The sequence below is a fragment of the Anneissia japonica genome, unplaced genomic scaffold (assembly GCF_011630105.1).
Source record: "Anneissia japonica isolate Jap-2015-1 unplaced genomic scaffold, ASM1163010v1 scaffold288175_len33700_cov120, whole genome shotgun sequence".
NCBI classification, from domain to species: Eukaryota; Metazoa; Echinodermata; class Crinoidea; order Comatulida; family Comatulidae; genus Anneissia; species Anneissia japonica.
In genome coordinates, this window is record NW_022726645.1 from 19,628 (window position 1) to 34,848 (window position 15,221).

Here is a 15,221-nt window from a genome sequence, read left to right on the forward strand (position 1 = left end):
TTGTACTTTATATCGATTTACTTTGCTTGCTTTTTTTCAGTTAGTTTTAACATTACAGTTTACGTTCGTTTTCTACTCAACTTTTAACATGCACGCGCTAGTGTGCGCGTGTAAGTTTACTTGTAACTTTCCGTGGTAAAGTTGTTGCTAGGTGACGGGGTCGAGTGGCGGATGACACGGCTTTACTTTATTATGCAATTGGGATTTAATAGCAGCAACTGCGAAATTTATTGTTGTTTTGGCATTTCGAATATTTATCACCAGTTTGTACTGCAGGTAAGGATTTTTTTTTCTATAAGTTATATTCTAAATCCGTTTTGTTGGTTATAATTATTTGTTATTTTAGAAATGCTATAAACCAATCACTATAATTATAATTTTTTTTGTTGCTGACAAAATTATTATTCATTTCTATCATGATGATGAAAAACTTTCATCATCATAGTTTTGATATACATGAGCCGTCAACTGATGGTATTGTTACAACTACTGTCTTTCAAACTGATGGAGATTACAGCAAATGGGAGGAGCAGAAGGATGTAGACGGTATGATTTATAATACTAAACCTAAATTATGTGATAATAATTAAAATCCTTTATTTGTGCTCATTAAATTTGGAAATAAAATATTTATTTGGTTTGGGCCCCTGGGTACCTGTTGCAGCCACACAATGTGTAACGGGATACACACGGATGTATATTGAGCCTAATTCACAATGTGAGGATTATTCGAGAAAATTGCATTTTAAAATCGACTTGTCGGGTTTCAACGGGTGTTTACAGCACAAGAAGCATCCTCGCAGCAAACGCTCAGCTAGACCTTAAAGGACCCCTGCCCGGATTTGAACCTGGGATTATTCGTTTACTTTTCACGAACCACCGACGCCTAAGCCACACTGCCACGTAATAATTTTATTACCGTACTATGTTCAAAGCCTAAATGTGTGATTCAGTTGATTATACTATGATTTAATGACCTTATTTTCATGGGTAACTTTTCAATTGTGTACAGCTTGTGAACAAGCCAAGCAGACACTTGAGTACGGTATTGCAGCAAATATTGCAAAGAATTTGAAACAGCCAAACAGTGAACAAAACAAATCTGAATTTGTTTCTGATGTAGAAAGGCCATCTTCATCCAGTTATGTTGCATCTACATCTGCTGTGGTAAATTTGTGCTTGTTTGATGATCAAACACACCCTCATAACCACCCTTCCCCCCACCCACACACACACCCCCACACACACACACGCACACGCACACACACACACACATAATGAACGGTAATCCGAAGGTCTTGTGTCAGGGGCGGCGCCAGAATTCTCCAACAAAGGGTCTAAGCTTTCTGACAAGGGGGTTGTTGGTTGTTGGTTGATTTTTTTTAAAGAAATTAAATTTTGTGATAATTATGGGATTCTTTATTTAAAAGCGATGTCCTGGGTACTAGTCTTCCTGTCGGAGTTACCATGGCCTGTCAAGGAAGAACTGGCGGACTACTGCAACCCATACGATCGCAAATAGTACCGGAATACGAAACCTCGCACTTACAGTAGCACTGCTTGCACTACACAGTTTTTAATCTCTAAAATGTTGACAGCTTATTAACACATGCTTGAATTGTACTTTTGGCGCTCGAAATTTGACTTTTCCCCGATGATCTTGCTGGAAATTCTAACAGGACGGTCAAAGCACTGTCTCTTATACACATCTTCAAAGCAAGAGGTCCAGAGGGCCCCGACGGGGGTCCTTTCCTCTAGACCCCCGCTAGCGTCACCACTGTTTTGGGTTGGAACTTGTAGATGGCCGGAAATGACATTCTCAGACTCAAAACTTTAATTGATATTTTATTAACCCAATTAACTTTAACTTTGTAAAATTTAGGCTTCCCTCCTAATTTTTTAAAATTTATTCATTATCCAATTAGAAGCAATACAAGAGAAAACATGGAAACAAAATGTACATTACCTAGGATTGCCTGTCAAAGGTATTGCATTATAATCAAGACATAATCACACAATTGTAAGACAATAACAAAATAATAGAATCATGAAATAGTTGTTCTAGGAGTCCCAACATTTTTGTGCCCCCCCCCCCCACATTTTTCGTTCCCCGGGACCCTTTGGCTTGGCGGACCCCAGGTTTGGGAACCACTGTTATAGATTATTACCTGGCCTATAACTTTTATGAATGATAAAGACGTTGGTACTATAATATTAACTAATGTTATTGATGGGGTAGTACATGATAGTGAGATTTTAAATAGGCACTACTATAAAAATACATTTGAAATGCAAGCATTTGGGAAGAGGTACTATATCAACGGTATGTACTTAGAGATTGCTATGCTGTATTTTATTTTAACGAAAATACATCAGTATTTAATATCAGTGAAATAATTTAATTATTGTTTAATTACAGGTTCAATTACCTAAAGAATATATGCCCCCGACTAAACGAAAGAGAAGCAGAGGTATAATGTTATACTCATTTCTATTTTTATAATATGCTACAAATACAACGATCAGGTTAAATTTGCCTTATATTTTGTAATGGTAAACCAAATTGAAATGCTAACTAGGACTAGACGTACATGCTGGCCCCACAATAGAACTTCGGAGGTAGCGTGGAAGGCAACCTTCGCTTTCGTCATTAGGGCTCCATCGTGAGTTTAAATGTTTATGTTAAAGAATTGAAATCAGTAAAAGAGTACTGTAGGAAACTGGAAGAGGTTCGACTGCCCTCAGTTTGTATGCAGCAAGGTATGAAAGTACTGCCACAAATTAGGGGGCGCCCTACACAGTTCAGTTCAGTTTTATTGGGCTTTCTCACTTTTTGAACAGTGGCACACACAAAATGTGGTGCGTCCTTTATACAAATTACAACAAGTTGAGAAAAATACAAACAAAAATAATACAAAACGATTGGTTAGAAGAGAAATACATAGCTAACTAGATTACAGAACAACAAAAATAATAATAAAAATCAATAGCAACAACAAAAATAATGAAATCAATAATAATGAAAATGAATATAATAATAAAAATAATAATAATAATATAATTTAAAAAAATAGTAATATCATAATATTAATTTAAAAGATTAATTACAAGCAAACACAAAGTGATATGTATTGTACAAGGAGTAACCATGAAATATGAAATCAAAGGGGATTTTGGGATACCATTTCGGCATTTACCATCAGTTTTATTGGTTTTAATTTTGTTAACATTACAAACTACAAATTAATAATTAGTTGAGGAGAAAAAAAAATAATAATAAATTAATTTAAAAAAAAATAAATAAAAAATTAAATAAATAAATAAAATTTAAAAAAATTAAATTAAAATTAATCATAATTTAGAAACTCGTACGCGTTGTTCGAATCTTTTAAAGGCCACGCCCCTTGGTGGAAGTACTTTTTGCGTTCCAACGAATTCCCGGCAGTCAGACCTCTTGCAGTTTTAAACTCTTTCCTTCAACGAACAACAGTGGAACACTCCTCAACGAAAGTGGGCGGTATTTAACACAGGTAACGAAAAGCAAGAGCTTTGATACGGTTTCTAAAATAGTACAGTACTTTACAATTTTACTGTTTGCTTTTACAGTATTATTTTAAACTATTTTGCAAATAGTGGGCATTCCACTATATAATTTTGATTAGAAATGGAAACACAGTTTAAAAAAAATATTGTAGGTCTACTGTTATATATATACACATGTTATTATAATACCACTGCCTTATTAATTCTTGAGAGGAATAGGAGGATACATAGTCAATACATGTGTATTAGTATTATCTTTTGACAGGATATGGTGGACCACCCGATGGTATGTGGGAGAGTCCAATGTTTTGTCATCAGCAGCAACCCCCACCATCAAGACAGTTGTTCCTGCCGCAGCAGCTGCTGCAGCTCAGAGCGCAGATACTGGCTTACAAATATTTAGCCCAGAATCAGCCTATGCCCGATTCATTGAGATCAGCGGTTCAGGGTAAACACCCAATGATGCAAAGCCTTCAAAGACCATCCCCAGGTAGGCGTATACTTTAATTTGACTTCCTGTGTTTTCGTGCATCTTGAGTTAGGTTTGTTGCCCTTGGTAGTTAGTATTAAATATATTGTAATCTTTGCAGATGCTGCATTCCACGTTTTAAAATCTGGAACCAACGACACAGTGGTGGCGCCAACGGGTTGGCAGGGGGGGGGGGTTAGCCCCCCCCCACCGGACAGGTCAAGCCCCCGCCGGACAGAGCTCGTCGGGAAGTTAGACCATAAAATATATAAAAATAGGCCCACATCAGTTGTCAGACAGGGGGACTTGAGCTCGTAGGCTCGAGCTGGGAGAAGGGGTTGAGCGGGGTTTCCCCTCTCAAATGAGATATTTTTAAAGTATATCAACCTCTAGATGGCCAAAAATGGAACTCTCAGACTGTGACAGACATGTGTTGGCCTATTTTTATATATTTTATGGCCCGACTGCCCGATGAGCTCTGTCCGGCAGGGGGAGGGGGGCTTGGGCTTGACCTATCCGGGGGCGGGCTTAAGCCCCCCCCCCTGCCACCCCGCTGACGCTGCCACTGATGTGAACTACTCAACATCAGTAACCAATTTAAATATTACTTCTTGAAGTTAAATCTACTTATCAATGATGATGCTTATTTCAGGGTTGGAAACCAAATTGTTTTCTACTTAGACAATTTGTTTTCCTCTGTACAGGCTAAATTATTTAAATTCAGATAATTTTCATTTCACTAGATTTATAGATGACTGCGCTAATAGTAAACCCATTCCTTTTGTATTGATACGTTTTATTTAAGCAAACAGACACACCGCAGAAAGGAAAACACTGTATTACATGATATTGTCATTTAATCAATGACGAAAAGTAAAATTTAGAAATACAGTACAACGAATGGGTTAGCACTCGAATAAAAATCCACTATAATGCAGACCCTACAACAAATTATGCAATTCTATCGACCAGTTACAATTAAAAAAGGGTTATCTAAAAGGTCTCCTAGGCTATACTTGGAGTTGCACCGGGAATAAAAATACATAATCATCAAACTTGATAACAAATACAGTATATATTTCGTAACAATAAATAGTAACATTTACACAGTTTATATGACAATTGTGAAGACTGGGTTCCAGAAAGGCTAGACCCATCGACGATGGGAGCACCCAGAAAAGGAGTTACAGAAACTGTAACTGTGCATGCCTTTGTAATGTACCTACTTTAGGTTGGTAAGAGTTACCAAGATAGTAGATACTATATCCTACTATCCCCCTTCTCAAATACAGCAACTCACACATCACACCGGTTTACCACTTGGGTTATATTGTAACGACATAATTTATAAAATACCTTTAAATACTCATAATAATTATTACTATTCTTTATCTTGATATTCTGTTACCGGTTAATTCCATAAACCTTGCACCAGGGTAAGAATGACAAACTCCTTAGAGAAAATTGTCTGGAAGACCCCTATAAATCATAGCGTGGTGCTGATGTAATCCTGATAGTACAAAATCGGAAATGGAACTCTCAGACTGTGACAGACATGTGTTGGCCTATTTTTATATAATTTATGGCCTGACTGCCCGATGAGCTCTGTCCGGCAGGGGGGGGGGCTTGGGCTTGACCTATCCGGTGGGCGGGCTTAAGTCCCCCCTGCCACCCCGCTGACGCTGCCACTGATGCGAACTACACAACATCAGTAACTAATTTAAATATTACTTCTTAAAGTTAAATCTACTTATCAATGATGATGCTTATTTCAGGGTTGGAAACCAAATTTTTTTCTACTTGGACAATTTGTTTTCCTCTGTACAGGCTAAATTATTTAAATTCAGATAATTTTCATTTCACTAGATTTATAGATGACTGCGCTAATAGTAAACCCATTCCTTTTGTATTGATACGTTTTATTTATGCAAGCAGACACACCGCAGAAAGGAAAACACTGTATTACATGATATTGTCATTTAATCAATGACGAAAATTAAAATTTAGAAATACAGTACAACGAATGGGTTAGTACTCGAATAAAAATCCACTATAATGCAGACCCTACAACAAATTATGCAATTCTATCGACCAGTTACAATTAAAATAGGGTTATCTAAAAAGTCTCCTAGGCTATACTTGGAGTTGCACCGCGAATAAAAATACATAATCATCAAACTTGATAGCAAATACAGTATACATTTCGTAACAATAAATAGTAACATTTACACAGTTTATATGACAATTGTGAAGACTGGGTGGCAGAAAGGCTAGACCCATCGACGATGGGAGCACCCAGAAAAGGAGTTACAGAAACTGTAACTGTGCATGCCTTTGTAATGTACCTACTTTAGGTTGGTAAGAGTTACCAAGATAGTAGATACTATATCCTACTATTCCCCTTCTCAAATACAGCAACTCACACATCACACCGGTTTACCACTTGGGTTATATTGTAACGACATAATTTATAAAATACCTTTAAATACTCATAATAATTATTACTATTCTTTATCTTGGTATTCTGTTACCGGTTAATTCCATAAACCTTGCACCAGGGTAAGAATGACAAACTCCTTTAGAGAAAATTGTCTTGAAGACCCCTATAAATTATAGCGTGGTGCTGATATAATCCTGATAGTACGAAATCGGAATTTCTTACGTTTGGGGATGGTAAGCATACATCACCAAGCGATAAACACATGGTTTGGTACACAAAACTGTATTTCCAAAAAGTAATACAATACCCCAAACAATACTTAAAAACATCCACTGGACTCACAAAAGTCGATGGAAACTAAAAACTAGCCTCCTCCTACTACTACTAGTGCGTAGCCTAATCTAGGCCTAGGTATGAAATCATCACACGTTTTTACTTGTTTGCCTCCAAAAAGGACGTCAATGACTGTATTCTCTCTCGAAAGCTGAAATGTTTATTTCTTTGACGAAAGTGTATGTCTGTTATACTTAGGTTAGATTTAATGCATTCAAAAATTTCCTGAGGGCAAGTTCCGAAGGAAATATTTAGTTGGTATGGAAACTTGGACTAAAAATATGTGAATTAAATTTTAAGAAAGTAACCTAAATTATTAATAATACTAATTTTTCAATGTGTACATTGTAGGCCTATGCTCTAGTAATACATTTCAATCTTCTATATTCAAAGTCGGAGTTAGATGGTTTTGTGCCAATCTAGGCCATTTTAGGTAGGCTTTCTTCATAAAGGGTTCTAGAAACGAATGTCTTGTTTTGGAGCAGGAAATCAAATGTCTCTTCCCAGTACTGCTCATTATGTCGACAGAAATCTATTAATAAACTCCACAACAATTACTATCAACATCACTAATACGTGCAATGCCAAGAGATCCTTGCCACAATGTTTTTAATACATTAACCTACTGACAAGCAATGAATGTGCGTTAGAAAAATGTTTTGGGAACATCAAAGATGCGTATAGTGCACGTAAAAAGTTGCTTTAGGAAGATCAGATCACTTCATAACAACATAACTCATTTAATCTCAGTGTACATGCAAAACCTGACACAACAAAAATATGTTATTAGAGAGGTAAAGTTTGGTCAGAAGACTCAGTAAATTACAGGACTGTTTTAGCTCCACTGACTTTTTATTTTTTTTTATGTTTTTATTCTTTCTTTATACTGAATATACACTTTCAGTACTTAGTACTGGTTTCCATTGTGGTTCAGCTCTTATTACAAAAATTTTAAAAGCAGACATATACACATTGAAACCAAAAAAGATTGATAACTTAACTACAAATTAAAAAGATTTAAAAGGAACATAAAAAGAAACTTAAGAAGATAAAAAATTTAAATAATAAATATGGATATGCAAGGTAAGAGAAAATCAAGTAAAATTAAGATGGTATTATTGAGGATTTGAAATAGAATGCTTAAAATTTGAAAGTGTAATATATTATATATACTGGTGTATATTTACAAAGGAAGATGCTCTAAATGAGGCAACTGAAGTGATAAGTAGCTGCATATATTTCTGTGTGTTTTCACTGTTGAAAGCTTTGGATGTCTAAAAATATAAAAGCTGTACTAAACCTAAAGCAGCAGGTAGTAAAATACAATGACACTGACACTGTGGAAAAAAGACCTTTCGTTAGAGAATTGACGCTTCAATGAATCGCACTCCTCATTAACGAAAGTGAGAGTGTTTTCATAATTCATAATTTTATTTTACTCATAAACATAATGAGTCTGGTAGGCCAAAAAGGTAACATGTTCCTGTACAAGATGCCTACCAGAGAAAAAATGATAATGGCCAAGACATAATAATAATAATAATGATAATAATAATAATAATAATAATAATAATAATAATAATAATAATAATAATAATAATAATAATAATAATAATAATAATAATAATTAATAATAATAATAATAATAATGATGATGATGATAATAATAGTAATAATGATAGCAATAAAATAATAATAATTCATTTTTATAATAATAAGTATAACATACTGCAAATTTAGTGGTGTTCGTGGTATTAACACCGGTAACAAAAACAAAAACTTTGGATAAAACCTAAAGTAACTTAGAATCTTACTGTTTGCATTTATTGTCTTGACTCCATTGTGCAAATGGTTCAGGGTAAATTCACAATGATGCAAAGCCTTCAAAGACCAACCACAGGTAGGCCTACACTTTAATTTGATTTTAAACTCGGGACCTCAAACAGGCAAGATATAAATCATGAAATTTTCAGAACGATCATGTGACGTATAAAGATCAATATACACAACTTATAGAGGCAAGTGTAAGGCAGTTGCCAGAAAAGAAGAGTTTTGCAAGAAAGAGGGGTTTGCCCGAACCATAACCCCTCCTCCCCCAGCTACGGGCCTGTTATTGTTAAAGTTTATTCTCGTTTATTTTCAGAAAAACCGGTATCTCAGGACACAGGAGTATCGTCCGATCAGCTAAAGATATTACGGAGGAATGTTATGGACACTCTTGCTAACAAGAGTTCTGGGCCGAGAGATATAACATGTATATGGGACTATGCCGGTCAGATGATTTATTATATTACTCACCGGGTAAGTAAATAATAAAAACTATACTATACGAATATTGTCAAAAATGAATTCACAGGTTGTTTGCTTGCGATATATTTCAGATGTTATTAAAACAATTTCCACTAACAAAACTGCCTTTAGGTAAAATCTGTTAAAACATTGAATTATTCATTAACAATAACATAATATGTTATGAATTGAGGCAGACATGTTGATTTAAATAATTTCAACTACAAAAATGATTATACCAGTCAATTTTTATATTAATAAATTGTATACTGTAATAATATTGGAGCAATATTTTTGTATGTCAATGAGATGTCTTTTTTGTTCTATTTTATTTTTTTAAAAAAATCAAATTAATTAGCAAATAAATTTCGAATTTTTCAACTCTTACAGATTATTGTAAATGACATGTGGCAGACTGTAACCCTTGTAAACATTTTCATGTTTGAATTTTGTGTTAGTCATATGCTGTTTGCATATTTACTATTTGTATTTTCAGGTTTTCCTCACAGATGGGTCATCTTACGGAATAGTGTTTAATTTGTTGGATAATTTGGAAGAATTTGCAAAACCAAGAGATATTCTTAAAGTAAATAACCATATTAATTTAATTCTTGTCTCAAAGCTCTTGTGAATTAGTAAATTCTGCGTGTTATTCTCATGTAAAAGGAACATTAAAAAAAAGTGTAACCTTTCTAGCCACACCCCACACTCTTGCACAAACTGTGAATTTTGGCTTTTGTATTAGCCTTTTCACACGTAGTCTCAGCTGTTGTTTAGTTTTCAACAAATCAGCAGCAAGTCTGACTACCCAAAACATAGTATTTCACTGTTTGAAATATCTGCAGATATTATTCTCCTGAAGACGATTGAAGCATCTGATAATCTGATATTGATTGTTTATTTCTGATTGTTTATTTACTGAATAATGAGCCTAACCATTCTTTCTCTCTCACTTTCTCTCTCCCCCTCTCTCCTGAAATTACCCATTTTCAAGCTTAATTAATATTAAAAACAATATTGGCATAGGACCATAGTTCTAATTATACATTTACAGCTGAAATTGGATATGCCCACCCTTATTTTACTTTATACCTGTAGGTTATAGTTTGGTTACCTTTTTTTTGGGGGTTTTTTTTGTTTTTGTTTTTGTTTCTCCTTCTCTAATTTTCAAATTGTTCTGTAATGATAATTATTTAGCATTGAATAATATACATCCCTCTAAACTGCCTTACCTTTTTAAAATGGAAGTATTGATTTACTTTAATTTGTAATTGTTTATTATAATGTCACCTTTCATATCACTTTATTAATATTACTTTAGAGTCATTCCATATGAATCCAACACACTTTTTTACCCGACCCCCTTCAAATCGCCCAATATTTTGCATGTTGGGGGTTCTACCTGAGATAACCCCACAGTGAAATTTTTGGCTCCGCGCCAGCATTTTCTGATGAGTTAGAGCAATTTGAATTTTCATGAGATTTGGCTAAAAAACTCACCTCCTGACAGACAACTGCTGATGTCTCTCTTGAAACTCAACGTATTGGATAAATGCTGGTACCGTTGGATAGAGAAGAAGATTCTTTTTCCAACTCCATGATGTCCGGACTAGTGAGAATTATATAGGTCAAGTCAAGTCACGTGACATTGACCTTTGACCCAAAATATCACAAAAGTATATATCTCGATTTTTGAAAAATTCACACCTCAGTTAGGACACTTAGCCCACATGATGCCCCTAAAGTTTCATTGTGGGAAAATGAAATATATTAGCTCTAGACTACATTTTGTGCCTAGAGGTGTTCATGTAACATTGACATAATTGTTAGCTAACCAGTTGTGTGTATTTCTTTGTGAAAATGAGTACCGCGGCGTACTCATTTTCACAAAGCATTTGCATCCCCTCTTGGAAAGAGGGATTTGAAATAATTAATTAATTAATCACCGTAATTTAGCTTACACTTATGAATTTAGGGAGCACTTAAAATGTGAAATAATCATTTCACTACCCGACAAACTCCGAACTTTATTCATTCATTAGGCCTACATAATAGTTTCAAATTACTGTACTATATACTCCAACATCACTGGCGCATGGTAACAACCAACTGACTGCAGACCATTTCCGGTCACACATTACTCTCCATAACACAGCACCCCCTAGTTCCGTCACCTCTGGGTATTGATAGTTTTACTTAGTTTCCAGGAAATCTGCTGATAGATTCTTTGAAACTGGCACCATAGTATAGCATGCTGCATTTCTGGCCATTAACAGAACTGGTCCTGGCTTTTGGAAAAAACCCGGGTTATACATTCTGCTGGTTTGTTGAATAAGGGTTCTTAAATTATTTATTGCCACTGAAGCCCATGAGATGAAGTGAGTGATTGTTGTTTACATTCCAATCGCTATATGTTGCTGGCAGGACTCTCTTGTTAACTCCCAATGGACATTCTTAAAACCAATTAAAGTTAAGTTTATGGAGCTGCTAACAGCTCCCTCTGGACCATTTGACAGCTCACTCTCAACTATCAGACAGCTCACTATGGACCATTTCTGCTAACGGGGACTTTTGCCTTATGGTGAAAATCAGGGCCCCCGTGACCATTTTTCTGGGACCAAGGTTTCACTGCTGATTTGGCATCACTAGGGTATAAATAAGAAATTGAGCGAGAGAGAACCTCCAGAAAAAGGGCGGAACATATTTTTTTTGGCAGCCATTTTCAAAATGGCCGCAAAAATTATGATATTGACTTGTAACTTCACTTATATCCAATGAAAAAGGGCAAATCTGGTGTCTAACTATATGTTATTAGGGTCACTGAAGCCAACGAGACAGGTTTCGAAAACGTAAAATGGCAGCCATATTGAAACTCAAGATGGCCGCCTTAAAAATGGTCAAAAAAGTAATATTTTAATTCCACATATCCTCTAAGGAAAATGGTAAATTTGGCTCTAATCATATGATTTTGGGCTCTCTGAATACATTAAACATAGTTTCAAAAAGCTAGGATGGTAACCATTTTGAAATTCAAGATGGCCGCCATAAATATCCTAAAAAATTGAATATTTTAGTATGTAATGTGGGGTTATCTCAGGTAGAACCCCCAACATGCAAAATATTGGGCTAAAAAGTGTGTTGGATTCATAAGGAATGACTCTTTATTGTTATATGCTTTGCTTTTCAATTGATTTTACTTACATTATTGTTTAACTTAATCATTGTCTGTATATATCTACATTAAAAAATCCTAAGACCGGACAAACAGGCCTGAGAGCCAGAGTGTTTTTCACACTATAGTTAATCCTAGCCAACTTACGTTATATATTGTGTTTTTGTTAAATTTCTTTTAATTCTATTGTATGTTATTTCATTGACTAAATAAAGAATGAATGAATGAATGAATGAACTCAATCGATCGTCGAGACATTCTCAACCAACAACAGTTCTTTTCAGAACTGTCTACTTGGTGTACCGCAAGCATTAATAAACAATTAACCTTGTTTTACGAAAGTAATTTTCAATTACAATTTAACTTTTATCACGGTGCACAACAATTAAATTAATATGGCCTAAACTACTTTTTGGGGGTTAATTTTCTCTGAAACAAACCTTGCTTGACATAGTTTCTAGATGATATTGGTTTTAGATGTATTTTTTTTAAATGTATGATTTTTAATAGGTCCTATTGAAATTTTATTGTTTTATTTTAAATTTTAATCAGTATTGTTTATGGAATGCAGTAAATATAACTTACTACTTAATTGCATTATTTTACAGTTAAATTTAACTATTCGTTTATCCTACATTAATGTAGTCTTAATTTCATTTTGAATTATGTGACTATTATATATTTTTAGGGACACTTTGAGATGACTAATCTCCAAATGATCATATTCTGGATAAGGTCAATTTACGAACACACCGTAGTGCTACATCGCACCGACAAGAAACCGTTGATTAATGGCATGATCGCATCACCCCCAATTAGTCTCATTGGGACGCACAAGGACCTTCTAGAAGGAAGCGATGCTGAGAAGCAGGCACAGGTAAGCCATTAAACTAAATATTATTTTAGTTGTATTGCAGTATATCTTTTCTAAGAATAATTGATATATATTCACTAATTTTATTGAAAGATTGAAGCCAAATTCAGAAGGATATTTAAGGAAATCGAAGACACACCGTACGAGAGTCATGTTGACCGCAATATGTATGCAGTAGCTAACAATGCAAAAATGGATGAAGGGATTGAACGATTAAAAACAAATGTTGGTGGTTATATGAAATCAATGGCAAAAACTATTCCCATCAGTTGGGTGGACTTTCAAACTAAGGTACAAGAAGCTGGAAAGACAACAATGCACATGTCCTTGTATAAGGTATCATACGATTATTTAAATTATTGCTTAGGATAAGGCAACCTTTGATGACATATTTACGGTTTATGTTAACATTTGATTTTTTTAGTGACAGTATTTTTAACTATAATAAATGTGAATTTGCTAATTAATTTTATGATTAAACTATTTTAAGAGTGGTAATATTTTGGGACAGCCTAAGAAAAAATGTTATTTATTTATTTTTTTTCCTTTATTTGTAGATCACTAAGATTGCAGTAGATTGTGGTATTAATGAAGAAAATGTCATCCACGTCCTCAATTACCTGAATGATGTTGGGATCATTCTGTATTCACCCACTAACCAGAAGTTGAAGAACACAGTGATTACCAACATCCATATGCTGATTGGTATCTTCATGAAAATCGTCACTGTTATGAAACCTGTTGATGTTGACAAGGTATAGCCTTAATTATTTCAATAAAGACCTACAAAAGTACGATATCAATTTCTGTATTCGGATTTACAGTTCAAAAATGCTTTATATACTGTTATAATATGTAGCATTATTAGGTAGTTAATATGTTAGGTAATATGATTTATATAATAGGCTTGTGTGTATACAATCAAGATCAAGTTTATTAAAATCAAATTTGCAGCACAAAGCTGAATTGTGAAGATTTGTACATGCATAAAAAATTACATTAAAATTAAAAGAATTAAAATTTTAACAAATTGATTAATGACAATGATTACTATTCAATTATTATAATTACCAAAATTACCAAATGATTTATTAGATTCACACAAAAAATACTAATTTATAAACAGGTTGACAAAACGAATCACGAGCACAAAGAAATTATATATGCATGCATTTTGGCAGACTTAATCAGAATTACTTCAAACCTGGCTAGAATATTTATGAAATCAAAATGAAAAATATTCTATGATAGCTCTTAATAGATACATTGTTAGCAGGAAGGGTTTTTACAAAATGTATGACTGTGCAAGTCCTTCCTGAAAAGGATACGCACTGTATTGATTATTATATCAAGTTCAGTATTTAAATATAATTTCCACACACACACAAACACACCCACACAGAAACACACCCACACATTTATATACCTCATACATAGATTCCAGTTCTAGGTGATCAAAGGGCCAATCTCTCTCAGCATCATAGTCGAGTCTTATTTACTGTCTATGTGTCTTACATAGTAATGCAGCCTAGCTCATCGCACAGCAGGGCAAAAAGTATTATCGCATAGTGTAATAATAGTACTTTCTATCACCCTATTGTTAACCAATCAGATGCCTAGAATGTGTGTATGCAGTATTTAATAATAAATATATAAATTATATTCTACTACCTCCCTAGGCCCATTTCTTAAATATGTGATTTAAGTGTGGTATTCATGATTGCGACCACCATTGCCAATAACATTAACTTTCGATAAGATTATTTTATTTTGTTCTATCTTCATAGGTTCCAGTTATGGTAAAGTATTGGCGTAAATTAGATGAAGAAGGAATTCTTGCAGAACCGCTAGTACGTTATTTCTGGAAAAATCAACTTACTGCCAGTAAAGATGGCAACGACGTCTTTGAAGACTGCATTGAACTCATGAAGACATTCGGGCTTCTCTTTCAAAAGGTAAAGATATTGCTAGGATTATTGCAAGAAGGCCTACAGACAACCTAGTTATGTTTACTTTACTTTTGTTCAATGGATATTCTATTATGTAGTTAAATTTTTTATGTTTATGTATGTTTTGTTTTGTTTGTTATTTTGTATGTTCC

At 34.3% G+C, this 15,221-nt stretch overlaps 1 protein-coding gene across 1 annotated transcript; it reads left to right on the forward strand.

Moving 5' to 3' along the window:
* The first annotated feature begins 2,207 nt into the window (after positions 1-2,207).
* On the forward strand, positions 2,208-15,138 carry LOC117113322 (probable serine/threonine-protein kinase pats1). The gene is made up of 9 exons (XM_033256626.1): positions 2,208-2,471; positions 3,809-3,984; positions 8,637-8,685; positions 8,929-9,086; positions 9,571-9,660; positions 12,935-13,123; positions 13,214-13,456; positions 13,678-13,875; positions 14,908-15,138. The coding sequence occupies exons 1-9, from the start codon at positions 2,441-2,443 to the stop codon at positions 15,121-15,123; spliced, it is 1,350 nt and encodes a 449-aa protein (XP_033112517.1). The 5' UTR covers positions 2,208-2,440; the 3' UTR covers positions 15,124-15,138.
* The last annotated feature ends 83 nt before the right edge of the window (positions 15,139-15,221 follow it).